The 21,232-nt window shown below is 40.6% G+C and overlaps 1 protein-coding gene across 2 annotated transcripts in view; it reads left to right on the top strand.

Moving 5' to 3' along the window:
• LOC130924334 (nuclear factor NF-kappa-B p105 subunit-like) overlaps nt 1-20,455 on the top strand; it is a 28,042-nt gene extending 7,587 nt beyond the window's left edge. For both annotated transcript variants that reach the window (XM_057850806.1, XM_057850810.1), the window contains exons 4-17: nt 3,439-3,479; nt 4,177-4,275; nt 4,744-4,895; nt 6,296-6,459; nt 6,553-6,711; nt 9,777-9,881; nt 9,958-10,188; nt 12,260-12,394; nt 14,859-14,969; nt 15,128-15,278; nt 15,347-15,431; nt 17,664-17,730; nt 17,794-17,924; nt 17,986-20,455. In XM_057850806.1, coding sequence (XP_057706789.1) covers nt 3,439-3,479; nt 4,177-4,275; nt 4,744-4,895; nt 6,296-6,459; nt 6,553-6,711; nt 9,777-9,881; nt 9,958-10,188; nt 12,260-12,394; nt 14,859-14,969; nt 15,128-15,278; nt 15,347-15,431; nt 17,664-17,730; nt 17,794-17,924; nt 17,986-18,165 — 1,811 coding nt within the window. In that variant the 3' untranslated portion in view covers nt 18,166-20,455. The remainder of the gene's footprint in view (nt 1-3,438; nt 3,480-4,176; nt 4,276-4,743; nt 4,896-6,295; nt 6,460-6,552; nt 6,712-9,776; nt 9,882-9,957; nt 10,189-12,259; nt 12,395-14,858; nt 14,970-15,127; nt 15,279-15,346; nt 15,432-17,663; nt 17,731-17,793; nt 17,925-17,985) is intronic.
• The last annotated feature ends 777 nt before the right edge of the window (nt 20,456-21,232 follow it).

Raw genomic sequence — 21,232 nt, 5'->3', positions numbered from 1 at the left:
GCTTACTTCTTACTGATCTGAAGAAAAATGTTGTATATAAGTGCTTTTTTACTGTTTGTAAAGTGGGTCACACTGTTGATTGCTGCAGCTCTCTTAGCAGCTATATTTAAACATCCTATTTGTGGTCCGTGTCCATTTGTAACATGTACTGAATTAACAGTATTTGCAGCATTATCTATAGTCACTGATATGGGTTGATTTGGCCTGCTTAACTTCCATTCAGTCGTGGCGGTTTGTAATTCATCAATGTAGTATATGGGTTACGCGTCGCTCTGGGCTCACGCAGCTAATGGCATGGGATCTAATGTAGTACATCTAGGTTGCCATTTGATGATATCTAGTGTGTGCGCGCGAGAGTTGGCATGGGATCTAACATAGGACATCTAGATTGCTATTTGATGATATCTAGTGTGCGCGCTGCGCCGCTTGAGTGTTTTCTGGCCACAGAAGTCACATCTGCTCATTACTGCACAACACCAGCATAACCACCAGCTTAATTTGCCACTTATTGTTCATCATGAAACCATGAGTTTGCGGAGTCTCCCACGGTCTTAACCTTTCTGATCCCATCGGCGCTACAACAGCAAGCGTTAGCTTACGCATGCTAATCGTTTGTGAATACCATGTTAAATGAGCAGCGTAACATCGCGGATATGCGTTGTAGTGTACATCCGTAATATCGAAGACGAAGGTGTAAATTTCGTTTGGTAATTTCGAGACAACGACATACAGATGTAATGAATTGGGAAGTTAGCTCACATGGGGAGGACAGTATAGACCCTACCCACGTGACGTCACAACTCCGCTCTCCTGAATGGTACCGCCCACTTGTCCGTCAAAACATAGTGTTAACCTGTTACGGCTACGTACATTTCTCCTATTTACGTCGTGTTTTTCTACTCCTTAACATTAATAATCAAAATGGTGAAGGCGTGTGTGGCTGTTGGTTGCACTAACAGAGAAGATGGAAGGAGAGACTTGAAGTTTTACCGTATTCCGAGGGATCCAAAGAGAGCGAAATGGACGGCTGCAATTCGACGTGAAAACTGGGCACCAAAAAATCATCACAGACTATGTAGTAGTCATTTTATATCCGGTAAGATGCATTTAAGATATACTTAGAGGGTTTTGGGCTGACAAATAACCACAATTAAGATCATTGCGAGGCTAATCGCCGACAACATACGACGTAGTACGACATAGTTTCAAATTCAAGATGTTTGTGACTTCCCTTTCTTCCACCATCGTTATTTTTTGAATAATATTTAGCTGGTACCAAGTGAAAGAAACTGGCCTCGTCTACGGGGCTGACAAATAACCACAATTAACATCATTGCGAGGCTAATCGCCGACAACATACACGTATGTATGTAGTGAGAGTGCTATCGCTAAACCATATAAACATTAAAAGCCTTAACTCCATTGACAAACGACATGAAATACACTAGACTTGACAGTGGATGTTAGCAATAACAAAAGATTTTGAATTGAAAATTTCGTAACTCACCTTTCCAAGCACAAGATAGATTCCTGCCGAATTTTCGTGGACGAGGACCTGTTTCACCCAACCAGCAACGAAGTATTTATAAGCCTCCAAGCTCTTGAAGTTTTTCAAATTTTCGTGAGAATAGGCTGATTTTGTGTGGACAAGATCATTGTAAATATCAGCGTAGCAGATGTCAGGCAGACAGGGCGAAGACAGTGGGTCGAAAAACATCGATTTGGGCATCAAATATGGATCTGGCGACTGTATAGAACGAAGCTTTTCCACATAACGCCTTTTATGCAACACATCCAGTGAGTTTACGGCATCAGAAAGCACCGGGTCTTCCATGAAATGCATTTTAAATTCCTCGATCAATTGAAACCAATGCTAATACAGAGACAAAATGACGGACAAGTGGGCGGAACCACACAGCGAGCACGTGGTTTTGTGACGTCGGTGGGTAGGGTATATACAGTGGTACCTCTACATACGATCGCTTTGACACACGAACTTTTCGACATCCGACGTAAAATTTGACTCGCCATTTGTTTCTACATCCGACGACATGCTCGAAATATGACGACAATGGCAGCACCGCAGACGAATGCACGGCGGATTTTCTTGTGTGACAAATCAACACTGGTTTCGGAAAAGGTTGGTACAGGTGGTGAAACAAGGAAAAAGTTGACGCTTACCTTCTAAATGAAGATGCAAATGACAGAAAAATATGAGCGTAGGGTGGGCATCCGTGAAATGGCTCAACAATACATCTCCACGGTCCTCCTCCGACCATCGTTCGCCAGTCTTTATAAGTTAAGCTGACAATTCTTATTGTGGTAACATCTCCAGAGAAATCGCCAACTTCGCCACGTTTTTATCATTTATTTCACAACTTATTCAAAACAAAAACACCTTCTGTCTGCCGCAATTGACGGTGTTCTCAAGAAAACATTCAAAGTGAAAGTGAAACTCAAGCTCACCGGTCTGTCTCTGGCACATCAGCCCCGCGGTGCGTTCAGGGTCAGCAAAAAACGTCCGCCACATTAGAACCCGATTCGTTACATTAATACAGGAATTATTATTATTATTATTATTATTATTCCGATTTTGATTTATAATTTATTTGTTTTGCTATGTGTAATTGCCATTTGTAATAGTACCAGCAGTATTTTTTAAGGATTTAGTGAAGGTTTTTGGGCTGTGGAACGAATTAATGGAATTATAATGTATTCCTATGGGAAAATCCTGCTCGACATACGACCATTTCGACTTACAAACAAGGTCCTGGAACGGATTAACTTCGTATGTAGAGGTACCACTGTATTTGCGTTCAAATGATGACAGTACGTGGTATCGGCGACCTAAGTGTTGGTACTCGTCGATACCGATACCACCAATTCGGGCCAGATCGGCGCCCTCTGCCGATACTGGTATCGGTATCAGTGCAACTTTAGTAATTATTGTCATCAACAAAACGGGCTACTAGTTTATTCTTTGATTGAAAATTTTACAAATTTTATTAAAACAAAAGCATTAAGAGGGGTTTTAATATAAAATTTCTATAACTTGTACTAACATTTTTCTTTTAAGAACTACAAGTCTTTCTATCCATGGATCGCTTTAACAGTTAATGTTATTGCTATCTTGATGTATTGTTATAATAAACAAATACAGTCCTTTTGTACCCGTATGTTGAATGTGTATATCCATTTTGTGTCTTATCTTTCCATTCCAATAATAACTCACAGAAAAATATGGCATATTTTATACTGTAGATGGTTTGAATTGCGATTAATTACGATTAATGAATTTTTAAGCTGTAAATAACTCGATTAAAATTTTTAATTGTTTGACAGTCCTAGTATGTATATTTTCTTTCTATTTAGATTTTTTTTTCAATGTATTTACATATTTTGGGCAAGAATTTTCCTTTTTTTTTGCATTTGTTTTAGGAGACGGACCCTTCCTTCATATCCTGGAGCAACCCAAACAGGTACGCTCAGATCACTAATCATTTTGATAGTTGATTAATCACTGATTATTGACTCATTGGCTGCCATTGACAACGATTGACATCTAAAATATTCAAATTAGGAGGACTTGATTTTTAAAGCAACACTAGGTAACTTTTAAACCTTTATAAAATAAAAGGAAATAGAGGAAAACCGCGCTGAGAGGCAGACAAACAAATAAAAACAAGCCAATGATGCAACTGGCAACGAAGGGATATACAAAGTGTCAAATAGCAGCAAATTAATTTCTTGGCAAGCCGCCTAGGATCGATTTAAAGACGCTGTTGCTGAGGTGGAATTGGATGCAGGTATGACAGCTCTGTAAAAAAACAATCTGACCAGCAGCGGAATGTGACAAAATCAGACCAGTCGTCATGCTACCTTCGCTTGCTAGTTAGCACAGCTATTCTCCCAGTCCAGCCCAACAGCGTCATCACCCACCACCCCAAATGTGCATAAAACATTGCGCCCTCCGTAGGTCAAAACATGAACTAAATATTACAGATTTTTAAACCAATGGCAATAATTTACACTATGTGTTTCTAATAACATATTTAAGAGAAATAGAACAATTGTGAGTTATTAGAGCCTACAAGTCTTTAAGTCAGAGGTTTCCTTTAAATGACATTTCCTGATACCTGTTGAAATCCTGACACTGTTTTTATTTCATGTTGTCAGCGAGGCTTCCGTTTCCGATACGGCTGTGAAGGTCCGTCTCACGGCGGCCTGCCCGGAGCGTCCAGCGAGAAGAACAGGAAGACGTATCCTACTGTTAAGGTAAAAAATATATACAGTGAGGAGCAGAAATATTTGCACCTCTTGTGATTTTGCATGTTCACCAGCTTGGAAAATAGAGGTCTGAAATTTCAATCATAGATGCATTTCCACTCAAAAGTGAAGGCTCAGCCTAGAACTACACGACAGGAGCTGGTTAATAACCTTAAGAGAGCTGGATGCACAGTTTCAAAGGGTAGTATCAGTAGAACATTACGGTGCAATGGTTTCAAATCATGCATTGCTCAGAAGGTTCCCCTGTTGAAGCCAGTACGTCAGAAGATTGCCAGGGACCAACTGATTGATATGGAGGGGTCATGGGAGAAAGTCATGTGGTCAGATGAGACCAAAGTAGAACTTTTTGGTGCAAACTTTGATTGAGAATATCCCAGAATCTGTAAAATTCCTAAATATGATTGCTTGTATTCTGTCTCTGAGCACATCTGTAAAAATTGTGCTGCTTTCCCTTAGATCTGTAACTACCAGGGTCCAGCACGCGTGGTGGTCCAGCTGGTGACGGCGCTGACTCCGCTCCCTCAACTGCACGCCCACAGTCTGGTGGGGAAGCAGTGCGACAAGGGCGTCTGCATCGTGGATGTTCCTTCCAAAGACACCAACGTCACGTATGACAACGTTAAATTACAATTACAATCATTCAATACCCAGGATGCAGTTTTGCTGGGATTTTGCACAGATTTTAAATTATAATGATGTGCTTTTATTACTTTTCTTAGTGAGTATTTCTTTATGGTGACACATTCGTTATGTGGTGTGTCTATAATTCATTAGTGTTTTTCCCTCAGCTAACAAATCCCAGTCATCGTAGTTTGGAGACATCTAGAGGTCACGCTTAGCACAGCTAATGTGCTAGGCTGTGACCAGCCCATGTACAAAGGCTGCAGGCTTATACATACATACATTCTATTGTGGTACCGATGCTAAATGTTAACCGAAACGACCGGAAATTTCGTGCGAAGCAGTGACTTTTTCTGAACGGCCCCAAAAAATTTTCCATTCGGCGACGGCGAGGGTTTTAAAAAAAGAAAAAAAAATTCAAAACATTACTTGTGCGACAATTTTTCACCAAATCACATAATTTGGACATAAAAAATTCTGGGACAGTAGTGGTACATAAAAGTGGTATACAGGATTTGGAAAAAGCTTCCCGTTCCCTCCAAATTTGCCAAAAACTGTCCCATTCATTTTCAATGGCAGGAACTCAAGGTCCTTGTGATTTTTTTACCATTTACCATGACGGCCCATTGACATTGAACTAGCGCCCAAGTAAGGCGATGCCATTGACAACCATACACCTCCATGCCATTGACGGCCATGTACGTCCAAATTTCCCATTCATTTGCAATGACATTTACATTTCATTGACGGCCATGTATGTCAGTTCTATTGATGCCAATGTACTTGGATTCCATTGACGCATATGTAAGTCGATGCCAATGACGGTCATGTACGTCCAAATTTCCCATTCATTTTCAATGACATTTACATTGCATTGATGCCCATGTACACACATGCTATTGACGGCCATGTGTGTCAATCGTATTGAGGCCGATGTAGTTGGATTCCATTGTATGTTTATGCCATTGACGGCCATGTACGTCCAAATTTCCCATTCATTTCCACTGACATGTACACAGATGCTATTGATGGCCATGTATGTCAATTCTATTTAGGCCAATGTACTTGGATTTCATTGACGCATATGAAAGTCGATGCCATTGACGGCCATGTACGTCCAAATTTCTCATTCATTTTCAATGGCAAAAAAACCTGTGCCCCCAAATCATTTTAAATGCTTTTAGCTTAATAAAATAATTTACTAATGAATTAAAAACATATCTAATGACATACATTTCCAAAAAGTCATATATATATATAATTTAATGAGAGAAATTTAAATAACTCAAATATTCATATATTGGTTCCAATGCACATTTCCAGCTTGAATGTTAGTTGTTACAAAACAAATGCCAACGTTTTTTTTTTTTTCTTTTCTTATGGTCAGTTTTCCCAACTTGGGCATCCAGCACGTGACCAAGAAGAATGTGGCCAAGACATTGGAGGAGCGTATGACCGAAGCCTTCCGGATGGGTTACAACTACGGCGTCAGCATCCACCCGGACCTGGACGCCGTGCAGGGCGAGGGACGCGTGCCCCGCGAGCTGACCGGTGAGTCTAATTTTAACCCATTTTCTGGGTTTTAAACCCTGATTTAAAATCCTAATGCAAAACTAAAACTGTCAACGCACTGCGTGTGTGCAGAGCGCCAGCGTGGCGTCATCGGCAGCGCCGCCTGCGCCCAGGCTAAGGAGATGGACCTGAGCGTGGTGCGCCTCATGTTCACCGCCTTCCTCCCCGACAGCGACGGCGGCTTCACCAGACCTCTGCAACCCGTCGTCTCGCACCCCATCTACGACAGCAGTCAGTACCCGCCGCCGCCATCGTCCAACATACAGCATGCAGACAAACGCATCCCTCCCCCCCAAAAACGTGTTTTTGGGCAAACGGTCATTTTTAGGGTATCAAACGGAAGAGCCCGCGTCATATGAGAATTGTGGTCATTTTGGTATCTTAACTCATTTGCTCCCAAAAACGTATAAATACGTTCTGTTTTTAATTGTTTCAGTGTCCCAAAAACGTATTTATACGTCTTTGGGTTTTTTTCACAAGAGACATCTCTAGGTTCTGATGCAAGTTCGCTCCAAAGCACAACACTCAAATTCCATTTTAAAGTAATAAAACTGGCCACTGGAGGGCAGTAGCGTATTTGGTAAGAACTCATATCGGACCATGAAAGCAAATGAAGAGAAATAGTCAGGAAACGGAAGTTGGAAGAAGTAATTTGTCTTGTTGTTTCTGTTATTTTGTCGAGGGAAAACATTATTCAGATGTTTGGGATGTCACAAAAGCAAAAAAATAGCTGTATCAAAGCTATGTTTGAAATGTATGGTTTTACAAAAAGCTCAATTTCTCTTCTTTTTTTTTCCATCAGAAATTGGAAAATTGCTCAAACTACCATAATTTTTGGACTATAAGGCGCACCTGACTATAAGCCGCAACCACCAAATTTGACACAAAAACAGCATTTGTTCACAGATAAGCCGCACTGGACTATAAGCCGCAGCACTCCTCACTGTATTATGAAATATTTACACCAAAAGATAGTAACCGGTAACACTTTATTTGACAGCGGCACCGTAAGACTGTCGTAAGACCAAATGAACCACAGCTTCATTGCTTCGAGAAGCTTAATTTGCCCATTACTGCTCCACCTGCTGTCAACACTGTTGTCGTCCAACATGCCTCCGAGCATGCATTGCCGCACTACAGATGTAAATAACAATCAAAATTCATGTTCTCTGCAAATTATTTCTTCGGTTACTGTTTCAGTTGCATTTATTGCTAGAGATGGTATTTGGTAACTCTTTATTTGAAAATGGCCCCATAAAACTGTCATTAGACAATCATAATCATGACATTACACTGTTATGACAAGTAATGAATGCTTTTACCAGATGTCATTTAGTGTTATCCGGCAAATTATCTCACTTTTGAATGGATGTAAAAGATCCGAGCTGAACATAAATGGAGATAGTGACAGTTTGCCGGATGACACTTAATGACATCTGTCATAAGCATTCAGTAATGCCCATGATAGTGTCATGTCATAATTATGACGGTCATAAGACCAAATGAACCACCATTGCTTCAAGAAGCTTCATTTGGACATTACTGCTCCCTTGGAGAGACAGCCAACCTCTGCTGCCACCTGCCATCAACACTGTTGTTGTCCAACATGCCTCCTAGCATGCCTTGCAGGGCTACAGATGTAAATAACAATCCAAATTCATATTATGCGCCAATTATTTCTTCAGTTGCTGTTCCAGTTGTTTCATTAATTGCTAGTTATGGTATTTGGTAACATTTTATTTGACAGTCATGCCATAAGACTATCATAATTATGACATGACACTGCCATGAGCATAAATGAATCCTTATGACAGATGTCATTTTGTGTCATCGGCAAATTATCTCACTTTTGAATAGATTTAAAAGATCCGAGCTAGACATAAATGGAGTTAGTGACATAGTTTGCCGGATGACAATGACATCTGTCATAAGTATTCATCAATGCCCTTGATAGTGTTATAATTATGACGGTCTTATGACGCCGCTCCAAATAAAGTGTTACCTATTAACCCAAATAAATCAACAAATAAGCCGCGCTGGACTTTAAGCCGCAGGATACTGAGGGAGGGAAAAAAGTAGCGGCTCATAGTCCGGAATTTACGGACCGTAATTTTCAGACTATAAACCGCTACTTTTTTCCCTTATTTTGAATCCTGCAGTTTATAGTCCAGTGCGGCTTATTTGTTTATTTATTTGGGTTAATAGGTAACAATTTATTTGACAGCGGCATCATAAGACTGCCATGAGAATGTCATAATTATGACATTACATTATCATGGGCATTAATGAAAGCTTATTACAGGTGTCATGAAGTGTCATCCGGCAAATTATGTCACTAACTCCATTTATGTGCAGCTCGGATCTTTTGCCATTAAAAGGGGGATAATTTGCCAGATGACACAAGATGACATCTATCGTAAGCATTAGTTAATGCTCATGGCAGTGTCATGTCATAATTATGATGGTCTAATGACAGTCTGAAGGCGCCACCTTCAAATAAAGTGTTAATAAATTCCATAACTAGTAATTAATGAAACAACTAGAACAGTAACTAAAAAAAGAATTAGCACAGAACATGAATTTTGATTTATTTACATCTGTAACGCTGCAATGCATCCTAGAAGGCATGTTGGATGACAACAGTGTTGACAGATGCTGGCAGCAGAGGTTGACTGTCTCCCCCAAGAGAACAACGATAGCCAAATGAAGCCTCTTGAAGCAATGAAGCTTTGGAGCTAAATGGTTCAAAACTTCATGGTGGTTCATATGGTCTTATGATAGTCTTATGATGCCGCTGTCAAATAAAGTGTTACTGGTTGATATCTTTTGGTGTAAATATCCTATAATACAGTGAGGATAGCTGCAGCTTATAGTCCAGTGCGGCTTATCTATGAACAAATGTCGTTTTTGTGTCAAATTTGGTGGGTGGCGGCTTATAGTCAGGTGCGCCTTATAGTGCGAAAATTACGGCAAGCTATTTTCTAATGCTGATTTCTAAAGAATGGAAAAAGATATGAACTTACTTTTTTTTCCTGCTGAAAGAACAGAGTCTGATCTTTCTTTTGGTGGGTTCCGTGTTTATATAGCAATAGAACAGAAATTTCTGTGGGCCTTGCAAAATCAGTCAAAATCCAGTAAAACGGCCGGGAGTGAAGGGAGTTGCTCCGGTGAAAATGGCTGGGAGTGAATGAGTTAACGGTGTCGGTGGGTCGAACACCATTTTAAAAAAAAACGCATACAAAGCTACCATTAAAAACTTTCATTTTTATGCCTTGTACTATTTTGCAATTGTTCAGAGGCTCCCAACGCGTCCAACCTGAAGATCGTCCGAATGGACCGCACGGCCGGCTGCGTGAGTGGCGGAGAAGAAGTCTACCTCCTGTGTGACAAAGTCCAGAAAGGTCTCCCCGCCCTGAAAATCGCCTTTGCGGAGCGAACGAGAACTAACGTGCCCGTCTTCCCTCGCTCCCACCGCAGATGACATCCAGGTGCGCTTCTTCGAGGAAGACGACTCGGGCCTGACCTGGGAAGCTCTGGGGGATTTCTCGCCCACCGACGTGCACAGACAGTTCGCCATCGTCTTCAAAACGCCCAAGTATCGAGACCAGAACCTACAGAGGCCCGCTAACGTCTTCGTTCAGCTCAAGAGGAAGTCTGACAACGAGACCAGCGAGCCCAAACCCTTCACATACCACCCGCAGATCATAGGTGTGTTGCCAACCGGGTCGCCGCAGCACGCTAGCCGCCATCGGCTCATGGCGTCGTGAATTCATTGGCAACCATTGACGGCGCCAGATGTCCGATCCATTCGGACTGAAACTAGATGAGTGCCCTACAAAGGGTAAATGATTCCATATTATCAACAGGAAGTGCCCCCAATATACCCCCAAATCAATAGTAAGTGACTCAAAAGCTGCCACAAATCAACAGCAAATGACCTAGAATCGATAGGTAGTGACCTGAAATGGACGGGAAGTAACCCTGAAATGTACCAAATCAACAGGAAGTGACCCTGGTATACCCCCAACTCAAAAGGAAGTGACCTGTTAATCAACAGGAAGTGATTTCAAAGCTCCTCCAAATCAACAGAAAGTGACCTGTTATCAACAGGAAGTGACCCTGAAATGCCCCCAAATCAACAGGAAGTGACCAGAAATCAACAGGAAATGACCTAGAATCGCTAGGAAGTGACCTGAAATCGACAGGAAGTAACCCTGAAATGTACCAAATCAACTGGAAGTGACCCTGGAATACCCCCAACTCAACAGGACGTGACCTGTTATCAACAGGAAGTGATGTCAAAGCTCCTCCAAATCAACAGGAAGTGACCAGAAATCAACAGAACGTGACCGGTTATCAACAGGAAGTGACCCTGGAATGCCCCCAAATCAACAGGAAGTGACCCTGGAATACCCCCAACTCAACAGGAAGTGACCTGTTATCAACAGGAAGTGATGTCAAAGCTCCTCCAAATCAACAGGAAGTGACCAGAAATCAACAGAACGTGACCTGTTATCAACAGGAAGTGACCCTGGAATGCCCCCAAATCAACAGGAAGTGACTCCAAAGTTCCCCTAAATCAACAGGAAGTGACCCTAAGATCAATAGGAAGTGATTTCAAAGCTCCTCCAAATCAACAGGAAGTGACCAGAAATCAACAGAAAGTGACATGTTATCAATAGGAAGTGACCATGAAATGCCCCCAAATCAACAGGAAGTGACTCCGAAGTTCCCCTAAATTAACAGGAAGTGACCTAAAATAAACAGGAAGTGATTTCAAAGCTCCTCCAAATCAACAGGAAGTGACCAGAAATCAACAGAAAGTGAACTGTTATCAACAGGAAGTGACCCTGAAATGCCCCCAAATCAACAGGACGTGACTCCAAAGTTCCCCTAAATCAACAGGAAATGACCTAAAATCAACAGGAAGTGATTTCAAAGCTCCTCCAAATCAACAGGAAGTGACCAGAAATCAACAGAAAGTGACCTGTTATCAACAGGAAGTGACCCTGAAATGCCCCCAAATCAACAGGAAGGGACTCCAGAGCTTCCCCAAATCAACAGGAAGTGACATGGAATCGACCGGTAGTGACCTGTAATCGACAGGAAGTAACCCTGAAATGTACCAAATCCACAGGAAGTGACCTGATATCAACAGGAAGTTACCCTGAAATGTCCCCAAACCAACAAGAAGTGACCAGAAATCAATAGGAAGTGACCCTGAATTGCCCGCAAAACAATAGAAAGTGACTCCAAAGCTTCCCGAAATCAACAGGAAGTGACCCTGAAATGCCCCAAATCAAGAGGAAGTGACCTGAAATCAACAGGAAGTGATCGGAAATGCCCCCAAATCAAGACAAGCTCAAGACAAACCTGCCAAAGCAAAGTTACCATCACAATTTCTCCAGAAATTGGCTTTTCTAGTTGAATAATATTTTTTATTTTTGGTCAAAACTGGTGAATTTTTACTCAAATAGGGTTAATTGTTAAGGTTCATTTTTGGTCCAAAATGGCTTGTTAGTCCAACAAAAGATTAATTTTGAGAAAAAAACTATATATGCTATATAACGCTAATGTTTACCAGAAACAATCTAATCTGGGACTGGTAAACATTAGCATTATATTAAGCTAGCTGACTTTTGCTATGCAGCTTAGCCAATTGTTGTAAACATTGGCATTCAATAACAAGTAACCATGTTTTTGACCAAAAACTTGACAGTTCAGTCGTTGAACCTTACAAAGTGAGCCTCTGTGTGTGTCTGTGTGTGTGTTTGTGTAGACAAAGAGGAGGTGCAGAGGAAGCGTCAGAAGACCTTGCCCAACTTGCAGGACTTCAGCGACCACAGCGGCAGCGGAGCAGGAGCGGGAGCTGGAGGAAGTTTGCACCGAGGAGGCCAAGGCTCTGCCGGAGGAGGTGGGCGGGATTGGGGTTCATTACCCCGCAGTGTTTTTGCCAGCCCTTTTGATTTTCGTCTTAGTCTTTTAGAGGAATACATATTGATGGTAGCTTTGTGTAATGAATTTTGAATGAAACTTGACAGACAAGCACATAATGTAGTGTCTACAAGGACGACAACTCTATGACGGCAAAAAAGAAACAAAACACTCGCCACGCTAATGCTATGTTAACACTACACGTTATATTCTATGTGGTATGATAGTGTTGTTTTTGGCAGCCATTTTAAGATTTGTCTTAGTCTGTCTTTTGTACGATAATAATTATTAGCAGAGGTGGGGGGAGTAACCACAAATTTGACTCAAATTTAAGTAATGCTATATAACGCTAATGTTCACAACAATTGGCTAACTTGCATAGCAAAAGTCTGCTCGTTTAAATGCAATACAATGCTAATGTATATAACAATTGGCTAACTTGCATAGCAAAAGTCGGCTATCTTAACTGTTATATAATGCTAATTTTTACCAGATTAGTTCTGTTGCGCACCAGAAACAACATGAGTTAATGCTCTATAACGCTAATGTTTACCAGATAGTTTCTGGTTCACACCAGGAGCTATCTGGTATGTATTTAAGCTAGTGGACTTTTGCAATGCAAGTTAGCCAAATGCAACAAATGGAAACAATGCAACAATTGGCTAACTTGCATAGCAAAAGTCCGCTAACTTAAATGCTATATCATGCTAATGTTAACTAGATAGTATCTGGTGCAACAATGCAACAATTTGCCAACTTGCAGTGCAAAAGTCCACTAGCTTAAATGCTATATAATGCTAATGTTTACAACAATCAGTTAACATGCATAGCAAAAGTCCACTAGCTTAAATGCGATATAATGCTAATGTTCACCAGATAGTTTCTGGTGTGCACCAGATTGTTTCTGGTGTGCACTAGATTGTTTCTGGTGGTCTGGCTATTCAAGTTAGCCAATTGTTGCAATTGGCCAACTTTTACAGCAAATGTCCGCTAGCTTAAATGCTATACAATGCTATTGTTTACAACAATTGCCTAACTTGCGCAGCAAAAGTCCGCTAGCTTAAATGCAATATAATGCTAATGTTTACTAAATAGTTTCTGGTGTGCACCAGATTGTTTCTGGTGGTCTGGCTATTCAAGTTAGCCAATTGTTGCAATTGGCTAACTTTTATAGCAAATGTCTGCTAGCTTAAATGCTATACAATGCTATTGTTTACAACAATTGCCTAACTTACGCAGCAAAAGTCCGCTAGCTTAAATGCTATGTAATGCTAAAGTTTACAACAATTGGCTAACTTGAATAGCAAAAGTCCACTAGCTTAAATGTTATATAATGCTAATGTTTACCAGATAGTTTCTGATGCACTCCAGATTATTTCTGGTAAACATTAGCATTATATAGCATTTGAGCTAGCGGATTTTGCTATGCAAGTTAGCCAGCTAGCTTAAATGCTATACAATGCTAATGTTTACAAGAATTGGCTAACTTGCATGGGAAAAGTCCGCTAGCTTATATGCTATACAATGCTATTGTTTATAACATTTTGCTAACTTGTGCAACAAAAGTCCACTAGCTTAAATGTTATATAATGCTAATGTTTACCAGATAGTTTCTGGTGCACTCCAGATTATTTCTGGTAAACATTAGCATTATATAGCATTTGAGCTAGCGGATTTTGCTATGCAAGTTAGCCAGCTAGCTTAAATGCTATACAATGCTAATGTTTACAAGAATTGGCTAACTTGCATGGGAAAAGTCCGCTAGCTTATATGCTATACAATGCTATTGTTTATAACATTTTGCTAACTTGTGCAACAAAAGTCCCCTAGCTTAAATGCTATGTAATGCCAGGGTTTACCACAATTGGTTAACTTGCATAGCAAAAGTGTGCTAGCTTAAATTCTATGTAACGCTAATGTTTACAACAATTGGCTAACCTGCATAACAAAAGTCCGCTAGCTTAAATGCTATTTAATATTAAAGTTTCCAACAATAAAAAGTTTACAACAATTGGCTAACTTGCAGAGCAAAGTCTGCTAGCTTAAATGCTATGTAATGCTAATGTTTACAGCAATTGGCTAACTTGCTTTGCGAAAGTCCGCTAGCTTAAATGCTATATAATGCTAATGTTCGCAACAATTGGGTAACTTTCATAGCAAAAGTCTACTAGCTTAAATGCTATATAATGCTAAAGTTTACAACAATTGGCTAACTTGGATAGAAAAAGTCTGCGAATTTACATGCTGTATAATGCTAATGTTTGTAACAATTGGCTAACTTGCATAGCAAAAATCCACTCGCTTAAATGCTATTTAATGCTAATGTTGACCAGATAGTTTCTCTTTCCGCGATTAAACAAATCTTGCCGTGTGTTTCAAAACAAGTTTGAAGCTAACCCTAACTAAACATGCCGGTTAGCTGAGCCGTGCTCTTTGTCCCTCAGCTTTCATGCAGGGTTTCTCCACCTTCAACTATGGGAGAGGAGGAGCGGCAGTGGGCGGAGCTTGTCCCGGAGGATACGCCGCCGCTCTCGGAGGAGGCGGAGTCAAACACGGTACGCATCTTTACGAGTTCCAACTCATTTGAAAAGCACTTGAGGTTCAATTCCCTTTTTCACTAAACAGCCACCAGTTTTGACCAAAAAAGCAACACTACATGAAAGCTTCCCAGATGAGAGTTTATTCGTGAACCATTTGGGAAATTTCTTTTTAGAAATTTTGCCCGGCAACTGGGCGCACAGACCGGACGTCGACAATGAAGAGGTGGCAGCGAGCGGCGGGAACGCGGCGGCCGTCTCCCTGCACGCAGCCGCGCGGACACCGCGGCTCCCTCTGATGGCGATGCAGGAGAAGGACGGAGACATGTGAGCTCACCTGCAAAATTGGATCATTGTCCTGTGTTTTAGCGCTAACGCAAGCCACCGTGTTCCAGTGAGATACACTCGGCCGGCCCGACCGGGACGCTCGCCGCTCTACCCGGAGACGAAGCTTTTGACGTGAGGAACCATCTCTTCCAGGTACGAGCTTTAAATACTGTTTTTTGAAACCTCTTCACTCATTGGGTGCCATTGACAGCGATCGACGTCCAATCCATGTTTTTTACTTTATCTAACCTTTTTAACGACTATTGCTGATGGTTTAGGGGTTTTTTTGCTTAGAAAGGACGCTAAGGCGCACAAAAGTTCTATACAGTTTTTGCCAAAAACATAACCATTCATTTCTAATGGCCAAAATTTTCTATTCATTTCCAATGGCCAAAATTACCCATTCATTTCTAATGGCTCTATTCGCTATTCATTTCAATGGCACAAAAATTCTATTCACTCCTATTGATTTCCAATCAAGACACAAAAATCTACATTGACACACCCAAAAATCAACAGAAAGTGACCCGTCATCAACAGGAAGTGATCTTGAAATGCCCGCAACTCAACGGAAGTTGACCCTCAAAATGCCCCCAAATAAACAGGAAATGACTTGGAAATACCGCCAAATCAACAGGATGTGACCCGTTATCGACAGAAAGTGACCCTGAAAAGCCCCCAAATCAACAGAAACTGACTCCGAAATACCTCAAATCAACAGGAAGCAACACTCAAATGACCGCAGATCAATAAGAAGTGACCGGCTAACAGCAGGAAGTGAATTGCCCCCAAATCAACAGGAACTGTACAGATATCAACGGGAAATTACCCCGAAATGCCCCAAAAATCAACATGAAGTGAGACCAAAATGACCACAGTTCAATAAGAAGTGACCCAAAATCAACAGGAAGTGACCTCGAAATGCCCCAAAATCAAGAGACCGCGAGAACCAAAAGTGGTATTTGCCATGTGGCAAAATGGCTTTTTCCATGTGGCATTTTTTTTTACATCCATCCAAAAAGATGGCAAAAAAATGCCACATAAAATGCCACATGACAAATGGATTTTTCAATGTGGCATTTTTTGCCATCTGGCAAAATAGATTTTGCCATGTGGCATTTTTTTGCCATTTGGCTTTTTTTTGCCATTTGGCTTTTTTTTTTTTTTTTGCAATGTGGCAAAACCTTTTTGCCAAGTGGCATTTTTTGCCATGTGGCAAAATGGATATTGGATTTTTAAAAAAAATGCCACATGGCAAAATCCATTTTGCCAGATGGCAAAAAAAATCCACATGGCAAAATCCATTTTGCAACATGGCAAATAAATTTGCCACATGGAAACATCCATTTTGCCACATGGCAAAAAAATGCCACATGGCAAAATGGATTTTGCCACATTGCAAAAAAAAATGCCACATTGGAAAATCTATTTTGCCAGATGGCAAAAAACATGCCACATGGCAAAATCCATTTTGCCAAATGGCAAAAAAATGCCACATGGCAAAAAAAATGCCACATGGCAAAATCCATTTTGCCAGATGGCAAAAAAAAAAATCCACGTGGCAAAACTCATTTTGCAACATGGCAAAAAAATACCACTTGGAAACATCCATTTTGCCACATGGCAAAAAATGCCACATGCCAAATCATTTTTGCCACATGCAAAAAAAAAAATGCCACATTGGAAAATCCATTTTGCCAAATGGCAAAAAAAATGCCACATGGCAAAATTAATTTTGCCACATGGCAAAAAAAAATGCCACATGGCAAAATTAATTTTGCCACATGGCAAAAAAAATGCCACATGGCAAAATCCATTTTGCCACATTGCAAAAAAATGCCACATGGCAAAATCCATTTTGCCACATGGCAAATACCACTTTTTGATCTTGGCCCTGCTGCCAACATCCACAGAAAGTGACACCAAAATGACCCCAGATCAATAAGAAGTGACCCTGAAATGGCCCCAGATAAACAGGAAGTGACTTGATATCAACAGGAAGTGACCCTAAAATGCCCCGTATCAACGGAAATGGACACAATATGAAGTGATCCCGAAATGGCCCAAAGTCAACCGGAAGTGACCTGATATCTGCAGGAAATGACCCTGAAATGCCCCCAGATCAATAGGAAGTGACCTGAATATCTATGTGAAATGCCCCTGTATCAACAGGAATTGACCCAATATGAAGTGAATCCGAAATGCCAAAAAATCAACAGTGCTCGCAAATCAACAGAAAATGACCCGATATCAACAGTGACTCTGAAATGCCAACCAACATAGCAGCAAAGCTACCATCGCAATTTCTCTAGAAATTCCATTTTCGAGTTATAGTTATGAGTAAACATAGCTCAAGTGTCATAGGCTGGCTTTTTTTGCATTCAGGTGCTGGAGCTTCTAAGCGGTGAGGAGCAGCGTCCCAAATATCCCGACGTAGCTCTCGCGTCCTCGGGTGAGTAGGCCGACAACGGCCGGCCCTGGCGTTTTGGGCTGGGATTGACGTCGTCCGTGACAGGCGAAGGCCATCCTGAGCGGCGAACCAAAGCCCAAAGGGAAAAACTGGCTGACACGCTGACCCGGGGAATCCTCAATGCCACCTTCACACTCAACCCGGACGCCATCAAGACGCTCATGGACAGTTATGAGGTAATGCTCAGGCTGGGCGACATCTTCGAATCGAATCTTCTGAGGCCTCGGTGCGTTTCAGGTGTCTGGCAGCACGGCGCGAAACCCAGAAGCTACGCTCGGATCGGCCGCTTCCCGCCTCGACGAGGTGCTGTGTTCCCGCGATGACCGGCGCCTCCCCGCTGCACCGTTCTGTCACTTCCGGCCAGGGGAGGCCGAGGCCCTCGTGCGCGACGGCGGGGTGAGGCTTACGCTGGCGTGAGCTCGGCGCGCGATCGCCACGGACCGCTTTGGACACTCCCGTGGAAAAAACAAAATGGCAACTCCGACATCGGCGTTCATCCCCGCATTTTTGTCAGTAAGTGAAGTGAACTCAGGAAGCGAAGCGCAAAAAATTCTGCTCCAATACTGTACTTGATCAGCACGCATGCAAAAAAAACAACAAAAAAATCGCTATGACTTGAATTTGTGCATAATTTGCTTTTTTTGTCCTGTTAGAAAAAAAGACGTCTTCCTTAGCTTTCCATAAATTCAATTTTCTTTATCTGAAAATTAAAGGACCAAAATGGGTGGTCGAGCTGAATCCAACTTGTAGCTCACATGTATCAGTTGGGGAAGAAAATGCCATTTTAAATCTTTGGCTGCCACTGACATTGATAGAGTTGCTCAATAACCAGAAAGTCGCCCAAAAATGACTCAAAATCAGCGGGAAGTGACCCAAAAATGACCCAAAATCTGTAGGAAGTGACCCTGAATTAACAAAAAATTAGAAGGAAGTGACCGGAATAACCAGAAAGTGGCCCAAATATGATCCAAAGTCAGCAGGAAGTGACCCAAAAATGACCCAAAATCAACAGGAAGTGACCAGAATGTGACCTAGAAATGACCCATAATCGACAAGAATTTGCCAGAAAATGTCTCAAAACAGGATGCAACCCAGAAAAGCCCCAAAATCAACAGGTAGTGACCAAAAATAACCAGAAAGTGTCCCAAAAATGACACTAAACCATAAGGAACAAAACAAAATATCAGCAGGAAGTGACCAGAATAACCAGAAAGTGGCCCAAATATGACCCAAAGTAACCAGGAAGTGCACAAATCCATGTGGCATAAAATGCCACATGGCCCAAAAAATGCCACATGGCAAAAAAAATACCACATAGCAAAAAAAAAAATAAAAAAGCCACATGGCAAAGTTAATATTTGGCAACATGGCAAAATCTATTTTGCCACATCGCCAAAAAAAAAAGCCACATAGCAAAATCAATTTTGCCGCATGGCAAAAAAATGCTACATGGCAAAATCCATTTTGCCACATAGCAAAAAAATACCACATAGCAAAAAAAAAAATAAAAAAGCCACATGGCAAAGTTAATATTTGGCAACATGGCAAAATCTATTTTGCCACATCGCCAAAAAAAAAAGCCACATAGCAAAATCAATTTTGCCACGTGGCAATAAAATGCCACATGGCCCAAAAAATGCCACATGGCAAAGTTATTTTTGCCACATTGCAAAAAAATGCCACATGGCAAAATCCATTTTGCCACTTGGCAAAATCAATTTTGCCACTCGGCAAAAAAAATTCCACATGGCAAAAAAATGCCACATGACACAATCCATCTTGCCACTTGGCAATAAAATGCCACATGGCCCAAAAAATGCCACATGGCAAAGTTAATTTTGCGACATGGCAAAAAAATGCTACATGGCAAAATCAATTTTTCCACTCGGCAAAAAGAAATGCCACTTGGCAAAATCCTTTTTTCCCAAGTTGCAAAAAAAAATGTCACATGGCAAAATCAATTTTGCAACATGGCAAAAAAAAAAAAAGCCACATGGCAAAAAATCAGTAGGAAGTGACCCAAAATCAACAGGAAGTGACCAGAATGGGACCTAGAAAGCCATAATCCACAAGAATTTGCCATAAAATGCCCCAAAACGGGATGCAACCCACAAAATCAACAGGAAGTGACCAAAATAAGTAGAAAGTGGCCCAAAAATGACCCAAAGTATCCAGGAAGCCCCCCAAAATGCCCCCAAATCAACAGGAAGGGACAATAAATGCTCCAAAATGAACAGGAAGTGACCAAACAACATCAGCAGGAAGTGACCTGTAAAAGCCTCAAAATCAACAGGAAGTCAACCTCTGATAGCAGAGCACAGCACTTATTATATATATATATATATATAAAAAAAAAAAAAGATTAAATACATACAAATACATTGTTAAGAAAAAACTGCCGATGTAATTAATAATCTAGGTTTTGTTTTTTGCAAAAAGTCACTTTTGCCTTATTAAGTGTTCACGTCATTTAATAAATGGACTCTGGTTGCTATTGATGTTGATCAGTCCAAATGATCTGGACATCTATGACTGTCAACGGAACTAAAATTCCCACTTCAAATGGATTTGACAACTCTGGCCGTCAATGGCAGTCAAGGAGTTAAGCATTTAACTCATTCAATCCGGTGGAAAATGGTCTCCGGACATCAATGCTTCGCTGTCATTTGTGTGAACATTTGATGAATAAAGTTGTTTTTATACTTGAGTGTGATGCTCGTTGTCATATTTCGAGAAAAGATCGAGAAAATCAAAAGAAAGACTCCTAAATCATATTAAAATGACTAAATATAATTGGTGACTGGCTCAATTGCCTTCCATTCATATTAGTACCGCTAGAGGGAGCCAAACTTACCGTTTTCTGTTCATGAAAGTATTGTAGTAGTATTTGACCCAAAAAAGGTCATAATATGACCAAAAATGAATCTTTGTAGACCAAATATTAACCAGTTGTTTTTGTAATTAAACATTTACCATTTTCCAATCAAAATTTTAACTTTAACTTTTTTTTACTCAACACGAACCTTTATGGCCCGTTTTAGATGCAAAACTAATCAATTTTGACCAAAAAGTTAGTATTTTGGACTAAAAAAATCGCAAAATATTATCAACATTATTTATGCTTTTAATCAAATAATCACAATTTTTAACAAAAATGAACCATTTTGGAACTATTTTTTTTAAGCCAACATGAACCTTTATGGGACAAACATGAACCATTTTAGATGCAAACTTAGGAAATTTTGACTAGAAATTAAATATTTTAGACCCAAAAAAAATCATTCCCAATTTTAAAAAATGATATATACATATATGTTTGTTTATTTATTTTATTTTTTTTAAACCCGAATTTTTTTATTCAAAGATTTTTTTTTAAAAAACTAAATCTTTGCCATTTTGAACCATAATGAACCATTTTGGCCAAAAACTTTTTTTCTTAGTTTTAACCCAATATGAACTTTTATGGACCAGAAAGTAACCAGTT

Source organism: Corythoichthys intestinalis, chromosome 11 (genome assembly GCF_030265065.1).
Source record: "Corythoichthys intestinalis isolate RoL2023-P3 chromosome 11, ASM3026506v1, whole genome shotgun sequence".
In the NCBI taxonomy this organism is placed as follows: Eukaryota; Metazoa; Chordata; class Actinopteri; order Syngnathiformes; family Syngnathidae; genus Corythoichthys; species Corythoichthys intestinalis.
Note: the sequence above shows the minus strand (reverse complement) of the source record. Positions and strands in the feature narration are given on the sequence as shown.